At 43.5% G+C, this 14,908-nt stretch overlaps 1 protein-coding gene across 1 annotated transcript in view; it reads left to right on the top strand.

Moving 5' to 3' along the window:
* LOC124795862 (E3 ubiquitin-protein ligase highwire-like) overlaps positions 1-14,908 on the top strand; it is a 327,500-nt gene that overhangs the window by 168,079 nt on the left and 144,513 nt on the right. Inside the window, exons 17-19 of the mRNA XM_047259943.1 lie at positions 1,741-1,955; positions 13,510-13,681; positions 13,963-14,195. Of these exons, the coding sequence (XP_047115899.1) occupies positions 1,741-1,955; positions 13,510-13,681; positions 13,963-14,195 (620 nt within the window). The remainder of the gene's footprint in view (positions 1-1,740; positions 1,956-13,509; positions 13,682-13,962; positions 14,196-14,908) is intronic.

Raw genomic sequence — 14,908 nt, 5'->3', positions numbered from 1 at the left:
CATTACTTTTGCTATAACAAAGGACTGTTTCTTTAAATTTTATCGTATACTGTTGTATGATGAGTTTCACATGGGTTGTTAGGATGCATATTGATTGCAGTTTATACTAAGACAGACTTTATGCAATAAAAGTAGATAGCTTTTATATATGTATAGTAACTCTCTATTTTAGTATTTGTGAAGAAAACACTCAGTACCAGTGACCCAAAATAGGATAGTAGCACCATTATCATAATCATAGTATTTTATATATACACTCCTGGAAATTGAAATAAGAACACTGTGAATTCATTGTCCCAGGAAGGGGAAACTTTATTGACACATTCCTGGGGTCAGATACATCACATGATCACACTGACAGAACCACAGGCACATAGACACAGGCAACAAAGCATGCACAATGTCGGCACTAGTACAGTGTATATCCACCTTTCGCAGCAATGCAGGCTGCTATTCTCCCATGGAGACGATCGTAGAGATGCTGGATGTAGTCCTGTGGAACGGCTTGCCATGCCATTTCCACCTGGCGCCTCAGTTGGACCAGCGTTCGTGCTGGACGTGCAGACCGCGTGAGACGACGCTTCATCCAGTCCCAAACATGCTCAATGGGGGACAGATCCGGAGATCTTGCTGGCCAGGGTAGTTGACTTACACCTTCTAGAGCACGTTGGGTGGCACGGGATACATGCGGACGTGCATTGTCCTGTTGGAACAGCAAGTTCCCTTGCCGGTCTAGGAATGGTAGAACGATGGGTTCGATGACGGTTTGGATGTACCGTGCACTATTCAGTGTCCCCTCGATGATCACCAGTGGTGTACGGCCAGTGTAGGAGATCGCTCCCCACACCATGATGCCGGGTGTTGGCCCTGTGTGCCTCGGTCGTATGCAGTCCTGATTGTGGCGCTCACCTGCACGGCGCCAAACACGCATACGACCATCATTGGCACCAAGGCAGAAGCGACTCTCATCGCTGAAGACGACACGTATCCATTCGTCCCTCCATTCACGCCTGTCGCGACACCACTGGAGGCGGGCTGCACGATGTTGGGGCGTGAGCGGAAGATGGCCTAACGGTGTGCGGGACCGTAGCCCAGCTTCATGGAGATGGTTGCGAATGGTCCTCGCCGATACCCCTGGAGCAACAGTGTCCCTAATTTGCTGGGAAGTGGCGGTGCGGTCCCCTATGGCACTGCGTAGGATCCTACGGTCTTGGCGTGCATCCGTGCGTCGCTGCGGTCCAGTCCCAGGTCGACGGGCACGTGCACCTTCCGCCGACCACTGGCGACAACATCGATGTACTGTGGAGACCTCACGCCTCACGTGTTGAGCAATTCGGCGGTACGTCCACCCGGCCTCCCGCATGCCCACTATACGCCCTCGCTCAAAGTCCGTCAACTGCACATACGGTTCACGTCCATGCTGTCGCGGCATGCTACCAGTGTTAAAGACTGCGATGGAGCTCCGTATGCCACGGCAAACTGGCTGACACTGACGGCGGCGGTGCACAAATGCTGCGCAGCTAGCGCCATTCGACGGCCAACACCGCGGTTCCTGGTGTGTCCGCTGTGCCGTGCGTGTGATCATTGCTTGTACAGCCCTCTCGCAGTGTCCGGAGCAAGTATGGTGGGTCTGACACACCGGTGTCAATGTGTTCTTTTTTCCATTTCCAGGAGTGTATATTTCTTTTATTTATTTATTTTTTTTGTTCCTGTGAATGATTCACCACTTTATTATTACAGGAATGCCCTCAGTTGCTGAGAACTACAGCCCTCCTGAGTCATCAGGGCCTTTTCCTCCAGCAGGGCCATTCCAGTGTTTACAGGCTCTGGGCATTCACCCATCTCATCAGCCACAAGATGACACACCTGTGTCTTTTCTCGAAGAATCTCTTAGAAGACAAAATGGGGCAGTGACGGGTTTCAGTGGTGCCACAAATGGCTTCCTTTCTGGCAGGGTATGTGCAAGTGTTCTGTATCTTTCTTGAAACTTTCCTGTTTTTTGAAATTTTTGAAGTTCAGGATTCAACTGTGTTTTTAACTTCTTGAGGTCCAGCCACGTAGGAAAATTTTGGGCCCAGAAAACCAGTTATTTATGCCATTCTTTAAATTATTACTGGCACATCTGTGCTTGATGTGTCTTAAAGGGCAATACATATTAAAAAAGACCAAGCTTCAAGGTTTACTTGTGACCTCTGATACATTACAAGCTGTGCAATGATGGTACAGAAAGTATCACTTTCACTCAAAAAAGAAAAGTGCAACATGTGGGTTTCAGCACATTCACACATAACTGTATTTTGTGAAACAAATACTAACAAAGAGATAGAGGGGCTGGCCAGTACTTACCCCAGCTCAGTACAGCCGATAGATACACAAAACAGAACTGAAAATTTACGTATCCTAGCTTTCGGAACTTTGTTCCTTCGTCAGGGAGGAGAGAGGGGGGAAAGAAGGGAAAGTGGATTCAGTTACTCACAACCCAGGTTATGAAACAACAGGGGAAAGGTAAACAAGGAGGATAGCAAAGATGGAGGCATGGGTGTCAGAGGGAAGCCAAAGATATTCTACTGTAAGTACTGTGCCAGCTTCAAACCAAAGAGGATGCATACAGAAGTAAAGAGGTATATAGTATAAAGACAAACACAACTATGTAGGATGAAAAGATGTGTGAATAGCTAAAGAGGAAAGGGGAAGAGGAGAAGACTGAAGAGTAAATGGGACTGAGGTTGGTTAACATAGGTTCAGTCCAGGGGGATGGTGGGATGAAAGGCTGTGTTGGAGTGCAAGTTCCCATCTCCACAATTACGAGGGACTGGTGTTGGGTGGGAGAAGCCAAATGGCATGTACGATGTAGCAGGTTCCTAGGTCCCTAGAATTATGCTGGAGGGCATGCTCCGCTACTGAGTATTGGACACCTCCTAGACAGTCAGTTTGTCTGTGCCCTTTCATGCGCTCAGCCAGTTTAGTTGTCATCATACCAATTTAAAAGGCTGTGCAGTGCAAGCATGTCAGCTGATAAATGACGTGTTGTTTCACATGTGGCCCTGCCTTGAATTGTGTATGTTTTACCAGTAGTTGGTCTGGAGTAAGTGGATGTGGGGGGATGCATGGGGCAGATTTTGCAGCGGGGTCGGTTACAGGGGTAGGAACCGCTGGGTAGAGAAGGTGGCCTGGGAATATTGTAGGGTTTGACAAGGATGTTACGGAGGTGGGGGGGGGGGGGGGGGGGGGGCGACGAAAGGCAACTCTGGGTGGTGTGGGGAGAATATTGTCAAGGGATGATCTCATTTCAGGGCTCGACTTGAGAAAGTCATATCCTTGCCGGAGTAATTTGTTGATGTATTCGAGGCCAGGATAATATTGGGTGACAAGGGGGATGCTTCTGTGTGGTCTGGGGGTAGGAACATTGTTGTTGGACGGGAAGGAATACAAGGTCTGCAGGATAGTTGCGGGAGAGGAAAGCACTGGTCAGGTTATTGGTGTAATTATTGAGGGATTCGTCACTGGAGCAGATACGATTGCCACAAATACCTAGGCTGTAGGGAAGGGAGTGTTTGATGTGGAATGGATGGCAGCTATCAAAGTGAAGGTACTGTTGTTTGTTTGTGGGTTTGATGTGGACAGAGGTGTGGATGTGAGCTTCAACAAGATGAAGGTCAACATCCAGGAAGGTGGCTTGGGTTTTGGAGAAGGACCAGGTGAAATTCAAATTCGAAAAGTAGTTGAGGTTATGGAGGAAATTAAGGAGTTTTTCTTCACCATGAGTCTAGACCACAAAGATGTCATCTATAAACATATACCAGGGCAGGGGAAGCAGCTGTTGGGTCTTCAGGAAAGCCTCTTCCATGCTGCCCATGAAGAGGTTGGCATAGGATGGAACCATCCTGGCTCCCATGGCCGTTCCCCTGATTTGTTTGTAGGTCTGGCCTTCAGAAGTGAAGTAATTATGGGTGAGGATGAAGGTGGTAAGTGTGTTAAGGAACAAGGTTTTGGAAGATCTTTGGGTGGGCGTTTGGAGAGGTAGTGTTCAAGGGCAGAGAGACCGTGGGTATGTGGGATGTTTGTGTAAAGGGATGTGGCATCTATGGTGACAAGAAAGGTTTCAGGTGGGAGGGGAGTGGAAATGGATTTGAGGCGTTCTAGGAAGTGGTTTGTGTCTTTGATGTAGGATGGGAGTCTGTGGGTGATAGGTTGGAGGTGTTGGTCTGCCAGAGCTGAGATACATTCTGTTGGGGCTTTGAAGCCTGCTACAATGCGATGGTCAGGATGGTTCTCTGTGTGGATTTTGAGTAATAGGTAGAAGGTAGTGGTACCTGGCTCAGGTGGAGTGAGTAGGTCTATGGAAGCCATTGTGAGGCCTTGTGAGGGACCTTGGATTTTTAGGATTTTCTGTAGCTCAGTCTGGATGGAAGGAATGGGATCGTGGATAACAGCTTTGTAGGTTGAGGTGTCGGAGAGTTGACGCAGTCCTTCTTCCACATACTCCACAGAGTCAAGTACCACAGTTGTGGAGCCTTTATCTGCTGGGAGGACGACAATAGAGTGGTCTGTTTTCAGCTCCTTAATGGCTTGGGATTCAGCTGAGGTGATGTTGGGGGTTGTCGGGATGTTCTTCAAGAAGGACTGGGAGGCAACTCTGGATGTGAGGAATTCCTGAAATGTCTGCAAGGGATGGTTTTGGGGGAGGGGAGGAGGATCCCTTTGAGAAGGCAGTTGGAACTGTTCTAGACAGGGTTCAACACTGTGTCTAGTATTTGGGAGCTGTGTTTGGGTGGTGAAGGGATATTTCCAGTTGAGGTTCCGGGTGAATGAGAGGAGATCTTTAACCAGGGCAGTGTGGTTGAATTTAGGCGTGGGGCTAAAGGTTAAGCCTTTTGATAGAACAGATGTCTCTGGAGGAGAGAGGTATCTGGATGAGAGGTTTAGAACTGATGTGGACTGGTGATATTTGGCATTTGACTGTGGTTATAGTTGAGATTTGGTCTGTGTGGGGTATGTTGTGCTGGGATTGGGAGATTGAGTAGGGTGGCTAGGCTAGGTTTGTTGGCTATGAGGGGGGGGGGGGGGGGGGTTGTTGAAGGTGCTGTTGTGGTTGGTGTTTGTGAGGGATAGGGAGAGGGACCCCACTTCTTAGGTGTTATGCTAGCACTGTGGATAGTTTTATCAGGTGGTGTGTGGCATGGAACTCAAGTTTACAGCTGGCTTCTAGGATGATGTTCCTGAGTGTGTTCTCCAAGCAGGGGTTTGAGAGGTGGAGGACTTTGAAGAGAGATATGAGCTGTTGGGAGTGGTGGTTACATGAAGTAGTGTAGCGATTCAGGACAAGTTGGGTAAGGGCTAAGGATTGAAGGTTCTGGAAGTCCAGGAGAGACTGGTGGAAGGAGGGATTGCACCCAGAGATGGGAATTTTTAAGGTAAGTCCTTTAGGGGTAATTCCAAAGTTTAAGCAGGACCGGAGGAAAAGTATGTGGGATTGCAGTTTGGCTACGGTGAATGCATGTTTCTGGAATCAGTGTAAATAATGTGGTATAGGGTTAGGGTACATAGTGGGTAACTGGTGGTTAGGGAAATTAAATAAATAAAGTTAAAATAGTGGCGCAAAAATGTCCCAAAAAATTTGCTTGTGGCAGAGAGAGAAACTGTGCTAGTTTCATTTTCCTCCCTTCAATTATTATCTTCTTCCATTTATAGCCCACTTCTCTTTATTTATTTATTGATTTATTTATTTAACATTCCATAGTCCCCCCCATGAACCATGGACCTTGCCGTTGGTGGGGAGGCTTGCATGCCTCAGCGATACAGATGGCCGTACCGTAGGTGCAACCACAACGGAGGGGTATCTGTTGAGAGGCCAGACAAACATGTGGTTCCTGAACAGGGGCAGCAGCCTTTTCAGTAGTTGCAGGGGCAACAGTCTGGATGATTGACTGATCTGGCCTTGTAACATTAACCAAATCGGCCTTGCTGTGCTGGTACTGCGAACGGCTGAAAGCAAGGGGAAACTACAGCCGTAATTTTTCCTGAGGACATGCAGCTTTACTGTATGATTAAATGATGATGGCGTCCTCTTGGGTAAAATATTCCGGAGGTAAAATAGTCCCCCATTCGGATCTCCGGGCGGGGCTACTCAAGAGGACGTCATTATCAGGAGAAAGAAAACTGGCGTTCTACGGATCGGAGCGTGGAATGTCAGATCCCTTAATCGGGCAGGTAGGTTAGAAAATTTAAAAAGGGAAATGGATAGGTTAAAGTTAGATATAGTGGGAATTAGTGAAGTTCGGTGGCAGGAGGAACAAGACTTTTGGTCAGGTGATTACAGGGTTATAAATACAAAATCAAATAGGGGTAATGCAGGAGTAGGTTTAATAATGAATAAAAAAATAGGAGTGCGGGTTAGCTACTACAAACAGCATAGTGAACGCATTATTGTGGCCAAGATAGACACAAAGCCCATGCCTACTACAGTAGTACAAGTTTATATGCCAACTAGCTCTGCAGATGATGAAGAAATAGATGAAATGTATGACGAGATAAAAGAAATTATTCAGGTAGTGAAGGGAGACGAAAATTTAATAGTCATGGGTGACTGGAATTCGTCAGTAGGAAAAGGGAGAGAAGGAAACAGTAGGTGAATATGGATTGGGGCTAAGAAATGAAAGAGGAAGCCGCCTTGTAGAATTTTGCACAGAGCATAACTTAATCATAGCTAACACTTGGTTCAAGAATCCTAAAAGAAGGTTGTATACCTGGAAGAATCTTGGAGATACTAGTAGGTATCAGATAGATTATATAATGGTAAGACAGAGATTTAGGAACCAGGTTTTAAATTGTAAGACATTTCCAGGGGCAGATGTGGATTCTGACCACAATCTATTGGTTATGAACTGCAGATTGAAACTGAAGAAACTGCAAAAAGGTGGGAATCTAAGGAGATGGGACCTGGATAAACTGAAAGAACCAGAGGTTGTAGAGAGTTTCAGGGAGAGCATAAGGGAACAATTGACAGGAATGGGGGAAAGAAATACAGTAGAAGAAGAATGAGTAGCTCTGAGAGATGAAGTAGTGAAGGCAGCAGACGATCAAGTAGGTACAAAGGTGAGGGCGAATAGAAATCCTTGGGTAACAGAAGAAATATTGAATTTAATTGATGAAAGGAGAAAATATAAAAATGCAGTAAATGAAGCAGGCAAAAAGGAATACAAACGTCTCAAAAATGAGATCGACAGGAAGTGCAAAATGGCTAAGCAGGGATGGCTAGAGGACAAATGTAAGGATGTAGAGGCTTGTCTCACTAGGGGTAAGATAGATACTGCCTACAGGAAAATTAAAGAGACCTTTGGAGAGAAGAGAACCACTTGTATGAATATCAAGAGCTCAGATGGCAACCCAGCTCTAAGCAAAGAAGGGAAAGCAGAAAGGTGGAAGGAGTATATAGGGGGTTTATACAAGGGCGATGTACTGGAGGACAATATTATGGAAATGGAAGAGGATGTAGATGAAGGTGAAATGGGAGATAAGATACTGCGTGAAGAGTTTGACAGAGCACTGAAAGACCTGAGTCGAAACAAGGCCCCGGGTGTAGACAACATTCCATTAGAACTACTGATGGCCTTGGGAGAGCCAGTCATGACAAAACTCTACCATCTGGTGAGCAAGATGTATGAGACAGGTGAAATACCCTCAGACTTCAAGAAGAATATAATAATTCCAATAATAAAGAAAGCAGGTGTTGACAGATGTGAAAATTACCGAACTATCAGTTTAATAAGTCACAGCTGCAAAATACTAATGCGAATTCTTTACAGACGAATGGAAAAACTGGTAGAAATGGACCTCGGGGAAGATCAGTTTGGATTCCGTAGAAATGTTGGAACACGTGAGGCAATACTAACCTTACGACTTATCTTAGAAGAAAGATTAAGAAAAGGCAAACCTACGTTTCTAGCATTTGTAGACTTAGAGAAAGCTTTTGACAATGTTAACTGGAATACTCTCTTTCAAATTCTGAAGGTGGCAGGTATAAAATACAGGGAGCGAAAGGCTATTTACAATTTGTACAGAAATCAGATGGCAGTTATAAGAGTCGAGGGGCATGAAAGAGAAGCAGTGGTTGGGAAAGGAGTGAGACAGGGTTGTAGCCTCTCCCCGATGTTATTCAATCTGTATATTGAGCAAGCAGTAAAGGAAACAAAAGAAAAATTCAGAGTAGGTATTAAAATTCATGGAGAAGAAGTAAAAACTTTGAGGTTCGCCGATGACATTGTAATTCTGTCAGAGACAGCAAAGGACTTGAACAGCAGTTGAACGGAATGGACAGTGTCTTGAAAGGAGGATATAAGATGAACATCAACATAAGAAAAATGAGGATAATGGAATGTAGTCAAATTAAATCGGGTGATGCTGAGGGAATTAGATTAGGAAATGAGACACTTAAAGTAGTAAAGGAGTTTTGCTATTTAGGGAGTAAAATAGCTGATGATGGTCGAAGTGGAGAGGATATAAAATGTAGACTGGCAATGGCAAGGAAATCGTTTCTGAAGAAGAGAAATTTGTTAACATCGAATATAGATTTAAGTGTCAGGAAGTCGTTTCTGAAAGTATTTGTATGGAGTGTAGCCATGTATGGAAGTGAAACATGGACGATAACTAGTTTGGACAAGAAGAGAATAGAAGCTTTCGAAATGTGGTGCTACAGAAGAATGCTGAAGATAAGGTGGGTAGATCACGTAACTAATGAGGAAGTATTGAATAGGATTGGGGAGAAGAGAAGTTTGTGGCACAGTTTGACTAGAAGAAGGGATCGGTTGGTAGGACATGTTTTGAGGCATCAAGGGCTCACAAATTTAGCATTGGAGAGCAGCATGGAGGGTAAAAATCGTAGAGGGAGACCAAGAGATGAATACACTAAGCAGATTCAGAAGGATGTAGGTTGCAGTAGGTACTGGGAGATGAAGAAGCTTGCACAGGATAGAGTAGCATGGAGAGCTGCATCAAACCAGTCTCAGGACTGAAGACTACAACAACAGTCTTAATTATTTTCCAGCCAGCAACCACTGCCAACAATCTTTGTCTAACAAACTTCCACACCCACCAGTATCATCCATTTCTGTCGATTTCGTGTTGCTGGCGATCTTTTTGTGCCATTGGCTGCCTTTCTCTGTGGTAACGTCTGAAGCATTCTGGCATGCAGAGAGGTGTGTTACAGTCAGAGAAATACCATCTTGTTTCCTTCCTGCTCTGCCAGTAGATTGTTTTAGCATAAACCTTGCACACCCTTGTTGGTTGTTGTTTCTTCTCGGTTGCAGGAATTTTCTCAGGGAAGTGTCATTCTACAAGCCTATTGCTGATGGTTCCACTGGGATAGTTTCTTGAGCCACAGTTGAGCCTTTCTGGAAGAGTCCTTCAGCAATGTGGCACACAAAGGTGGAAAAATTAGTTTTTCTTCTCATTATGGTTTCTAGTCTTACGATTCAGAACAAAAGGGTTTGTTACAGCCATTATGAACATGTGAAAAAATAGTTTTTTCCACTGCTTCATATGTTTTCTCTTGAAAGGATAATAGATCACCTGATCACTTCTGTCAACCCCTGTTTTGTTCAGTTTATAATCAAAAATAGCATCCAGTCTGGACTTGATCTTGACACCATCCTTCATACAAACAGGAATGTTAGAGGTTTTCATTTTTTGTTTAGAGGAAAGGCATAATATATCCCTCATGTCCTTCCACTTCAAACAAAGGAGGAGGTTTCTCCACATTGACACTGACTGATTTCTTCTGAGTTTCTTCAAAACAACATTTTCTTTTGGCAGTTCCTTTTGATTAGCCATACATGTGCCCACAGCTTTCGTTTTATCCTGCCATAAAAAAATCAAAAACTCCTGGCGAACTGCAAAATCTGTCCATATTAACAGTGTGACCTTTACTCAAATAATCAGCAAGCAACCTCAGAAAGAGTGATGTTATGGAATTGTCTTTTGATCCTTTACCGGAGTATACTTCAAATCCCAGAATGTAACCAGTCTTTGAATCACAGTCTTCATCAATGGTGAGGTTTTTGTAGGGATAAAATGATTTCATACATTCTCGTAACAGATGATTGAGAAAAGGTCTGATTTTATGCATGGCATCATGCTGTGGTTGACCTCTGGCAATGTAGGTACAAGGTGCTATCCAAAATTTTTGGTACTGGTGCTGCTAACTGTTGAAAACCTTACCTTTGGACTAATGGTCAGCACAATCTCGATGTAGTTCTCATCCACACGTACACACCGGTCCCAGCGCTTCTGCCACTGGTCAAACGTTTTCTGGAAGTCCTGTTCTTTGAGGGTGTTGATCACCGCCAGCAATGCTTCTTGAATCCTCTCTAGGGTGTCGAACCAACGGCCTTTCAACTTGAGTTTCAGTTTTGGGAATAGCGCGAAGTTGCAAGGTTCCAGATCTGGCGAGTATGGTGGGTGCGGTACAACTCCTTGTTGTTTTTTGCCGAAAAGGTCCTGGTGAGTAAGTAAGTGTGACAGGGTGTGTTGTCGTGATGCAACAGCCAGTTTCCTTGACGCCAAAGTTTGGGCCGTCGTCGCCGCACATTTTCATGGAGCCATTGCAAAACATCACAGTAGTATGCGGAATTCACTGTTTGGTTGGGTGGGATGAATTCTTTGTGCACAATTCCCTTGGTATCAAAGAAAACGATGATCATGCTCTTCACCTGTCTCGCTTTTTTGGGTCTTGGAGAGCCCGGGCACTTCCACTGGGATGATTGTTGCTTCGTCTCTGGGTCATAACCGTAAATCCAGCTCTCGTCGCCTTTGATAACCCGTGACAAGAAGGTTGGATCATCAGACGCGATCTGATGAAGGTCCGTGCACACTTCAACATGCTGTGCCTTCTGATCGGCTGTCAAGATCCTGGGCAAAAATTTTGCAGTGACACGATGCATGCCAAATTCATCAGTCAGCATTTGTTGATATGTCCCATAACCAATACCCACTTCATCCCCAAAGTCTTGAATGGTTCGACGTCGATCTGCACGAACCAATTGTTGAAGTTTGGCAACAATGTCTGGTGTTGTGCAGCTAACGAGCCTTCCAGTGTCAGAATCACCTTTGATGTCTTCATGGATGACCCTGAACTGAGCATGCCACTCAAACACACGCTTACAGCTCATTCTCTGTCCCCCAAACACTTGGTGAATCATTGCAAGGGTCTCCGTAGCACTTTTCCCAAGACTCGCACAGAATTTGATACACACGCGGTGTTCTGTTCGTGGATCCATAGTAAAATTGCCACACACAAAACACCGAGTATTAAGGAAATCACTGTGGACATGCAAAACGTCCTCCCAGCTGAATGCTACTCCACACACCGACTCATCAAATATGCAGCTCTTGCCACCTAGCGGTGCAAAGATCTACCACTCCTACTTTCCAGATGGCAGCACCAGTCCTGAAAATGTTGGATTCCACCTCGTAGAGTTTTCATTCAAATGTAAATTTGAAAGTATGGCCTTGAACCCATTTCTGCTCATTGTAGATCCTGGGAAAGGGCTTTAAATGAAACTACAGTATATACAGACCAGTAGTCTGCCAATTTTGATTTCTTCACAAGGCACATATGAATAATTATGGCAAAAAACAAATACATTTCATAGAGCTTCACTCCAACCCATGAATGCCAAACACTGTGTGGCTTTAGTTTGGAGCCTGCCTTCAGTTTATCATAAACACACTTTGCATACCTGTTCGTTTCTGATTTTATATGTTTCATCATAGAATTTGGAAAGAAAATAGAAAACACATCAAGTGAAGTGGATCTTTCATCAGCTGCAGCTCTTACTCCAGTTATGTCAGAGAACTGTGGCAAAGGATGCTGTAGGTCCTTGAATCTACAACCTAAACCAGTATCTGTTGACTTTGTTTGTGAAGACCTTTTCTGTGGTGGTGCAGAAGACAGTGTTACAGCAGAAGAACATTGTCACTTGGAAGTTATTTGAACAGCAGCATATTCGTCATCAGATTCATCTGCAAAAAAAAGACGAAATGAAGACAAATAAAATGTAATTCATTAATAATTGCAGTGCCAGTAACTGAAGCAACAGTACTAGAGATGACAAATTATATCACTCTGTAGCTTACCTCAATCTGAATCTTCTTCGGACTGTTCCCACTCACATATTTCTCCAGAATCAATCCATTCGTCTTCCAGTGCCTCTAAAATTTCTTGATTACTCAGAGAACATAACATGTTTGTAGTGGGATCACAGATAGCGATAAAACCGAATGAAACCACGTGCGAATAAGATGACAATGTAAGCACCCAAGGGCTCAGTCAGGTGCGATGGCAGCACTAATGTTGGCTACTGCTTCTTTCCAAGTAATTCTAGAACCTGACAACAGAGAGCAGGGACAGCCAGCTAGATGTTCTCACATGAAACGAGTCATTTTCGACCAACAGGAGGCTTGCACGACATGAAACATTGTGGCCTGAGGTACACACAGGCATGGGTCATTGAGCTCGGTGCTGTGGCCCGAGCCACACTCAGGCTTTGTCACCAAAGTGTTAAATTTGTCTGTTTGTCAGCCTTACTCCATTTGCTTCTGTTTCAGCAGGTGTTTATTAATAACCATCTAAAATATCAACCCACTGCTAAATAATTAGCAATATGTAGAGAATTATTATGTATAATATACCTACATCTACAGCATCCCTGAATTTATGTCTGGATTTTGGAATTATTAGTTCCTTCTGCAAGTAGAAAAGATAGATAGGTTGAGGAAGGCTGGAAAAGAGTGGTTGGTTTCTCAGACCCCAGGGTGAGATGAATGTATCTGTCATCAATTTCATGGGAGACAAAGATCTGCATCAGTTGTTGCTAACTTCTTAGTTTATCAAACATTCAGAATAGAAATGACAAAATGTTTGCGGTGTTAAACAAAAGAGGACCCTCGCTAGACAACTTGTTCACTGGCAAGTAAGGAAAAGAGGGGGAGGGAGAGCTCTGAAATATAATACATAGAGATGGTTGTATATTTCATACGTGTAAGTAAGGACTATTAGCGCAATATTACAATGAAATGATTCTCTTCTTTGTGGCTGTTTTCTTTAGTGTTTTCACAAATGTGGATTTACCCAGTATTCCAGATATAGCTGAACAAATGTGGGAAAGCAAAAGCAAAGGCTTCCAAACAGCATTGAGACATTACTGATCATCAAAGTACTTGCATCAGGTTCGGGGATCAAAAGCCCATCTGTGGGCTTGATAATATAGATGTAAAATATAGAAGTATTGAAATAGAGTGAAGGAAATTATGTCTTGCACATGAATTTGATTTGAGAATGGTTAAAATTGTTGTTTCCATGCTTCTGATCAATATTATGAGAATAAACATCCCTTTATGGGTTCCTATAATTTTTTCAGCTATCGTTACTCATGATTGTAGCTTTAATGCAACCTTTCTTATTTATTTTTTTGAATTGATTATCTGTCATAATAATTCCTGTATGAATGACAGCCTGTTTCAGAAGGTCCTCTTAGTGACAATGAGAGTGAAAGTAGCAGAAATCGAACATTCCATCGCTCTATATCTATGGGTACAAATGGAGCGCCGTGGAGTAGACGAGAAGGAGATGGTCGCATAATTATGATGCGGAAACGTAACAACAGTAGTGGTGAAATGATCAGTGGTGAGTTTTCAATGTTTCAGAACATATTTATATCACCACTTACATTTTTAATTATGAATACTATTCTTGACATGCTTTCTCAGAGCCTCATGGAAAAAAAACCTCACCAAGTATTTTTGTATGAAAATAAAATTAAGTGTTAACATTTCATTACTCATCTGAAAAATAAAGTGGCAAGTTATTTCAGTTATCTAATGCTAATTTTTAATCTTGATTAATGAATATCATACATTTACTTTGCATAATGTTTATACTCACATATTTGTGGTTGTTGCTTTCAGATGGTGGTTCCTCATTATTATGTTATCCCTCGGCAGCACTACAAAAGTTAGTTCCTAGTATAGATCAGTCAGCAATTGTGTCACTGACCAAAACAGAACAAGCAAAAGGTAGCCTTGATCTTCTGAACCGTCCAATCATGATGTTCCTGTTTCAGCAGCATAATCTCGATTATATGCAGCTTGCAATGAGGCAAGCTTTACGTAAAGCTACTTGCAGAGTCTATGCAATGCAGGCAAGTAAAGCTAGAAAGACCATATCCAGTGAAATTATATTTATTTTTTCCATAAATGTGCCTTTTCTCAACAGTTGGGTTCAAAGGTGTAATATTTAATACAACATGACACAAACTGCCTTTGACATTTGGTTTTAACATCACAGTGTTTCAGTAGGCATGATCCTATGACAGATGGTATCCCCCTCGCCTTCCTCTGACCTTTGAACTGCTTTATCGAGCCAGTTAAAGGGGACATACATTCTAATTTGGGCTCCAAACCACACTGCAGCCTGGCAGTTTTTATGTTATGTTATCAAATCATTTTCAGAGATGAAAGAAGTGACTGAAAATATCCTAGCTATTTAGCAGTAGCAGCAGAACACACACATATCAAAATTAAGAAAATTTGCAAGCTTTTGGAGCCAATGGCTCCTTCTTCTGGCAGAAGGGTTAAAGGGGAAGGAAGAGGGATGAAGAAAATGGACTAGCAATGTTGAGGAAATGGGGAGAGTTTGGAACAGCTGTCCAGAACCTGGGTCAGGGGAGACATAGACAGGATGAGAACGAAAGACTGATTGCTGGGGAATGCACCACATGAAATGTGAAAATTTGAGAGCTTAGAGGTTAGAGATACAGTAATAAGCAAGACAGAGATTACTAACAAAACATCGGTCAGTAGTAAATAAGAGCAGAAAGTTAAGTGCATAGTATGTGTCAGGTGGGGGGGGGAG

This window comes from Schistocerca piceifrons, chromosome 4 (genome assembly GCF_021461385.2).
Source record: "Schistocerca piceifrons isolate TAMUIC-IGC-003096 chromosome 4, iqSchPice1.1, whole genome shotgun sequence".
Lineage (NCBI taxonomy): Eukaryota > Metazoa > Arthropoda > Insecta > Orthoptera > Acrididae > Schistocerca > Schistocerca piceifrons.
Note: the sequence above shows the minus strand (reverse complement) of the source record. Positions and strands in the feature narration are given on the sequence as shown.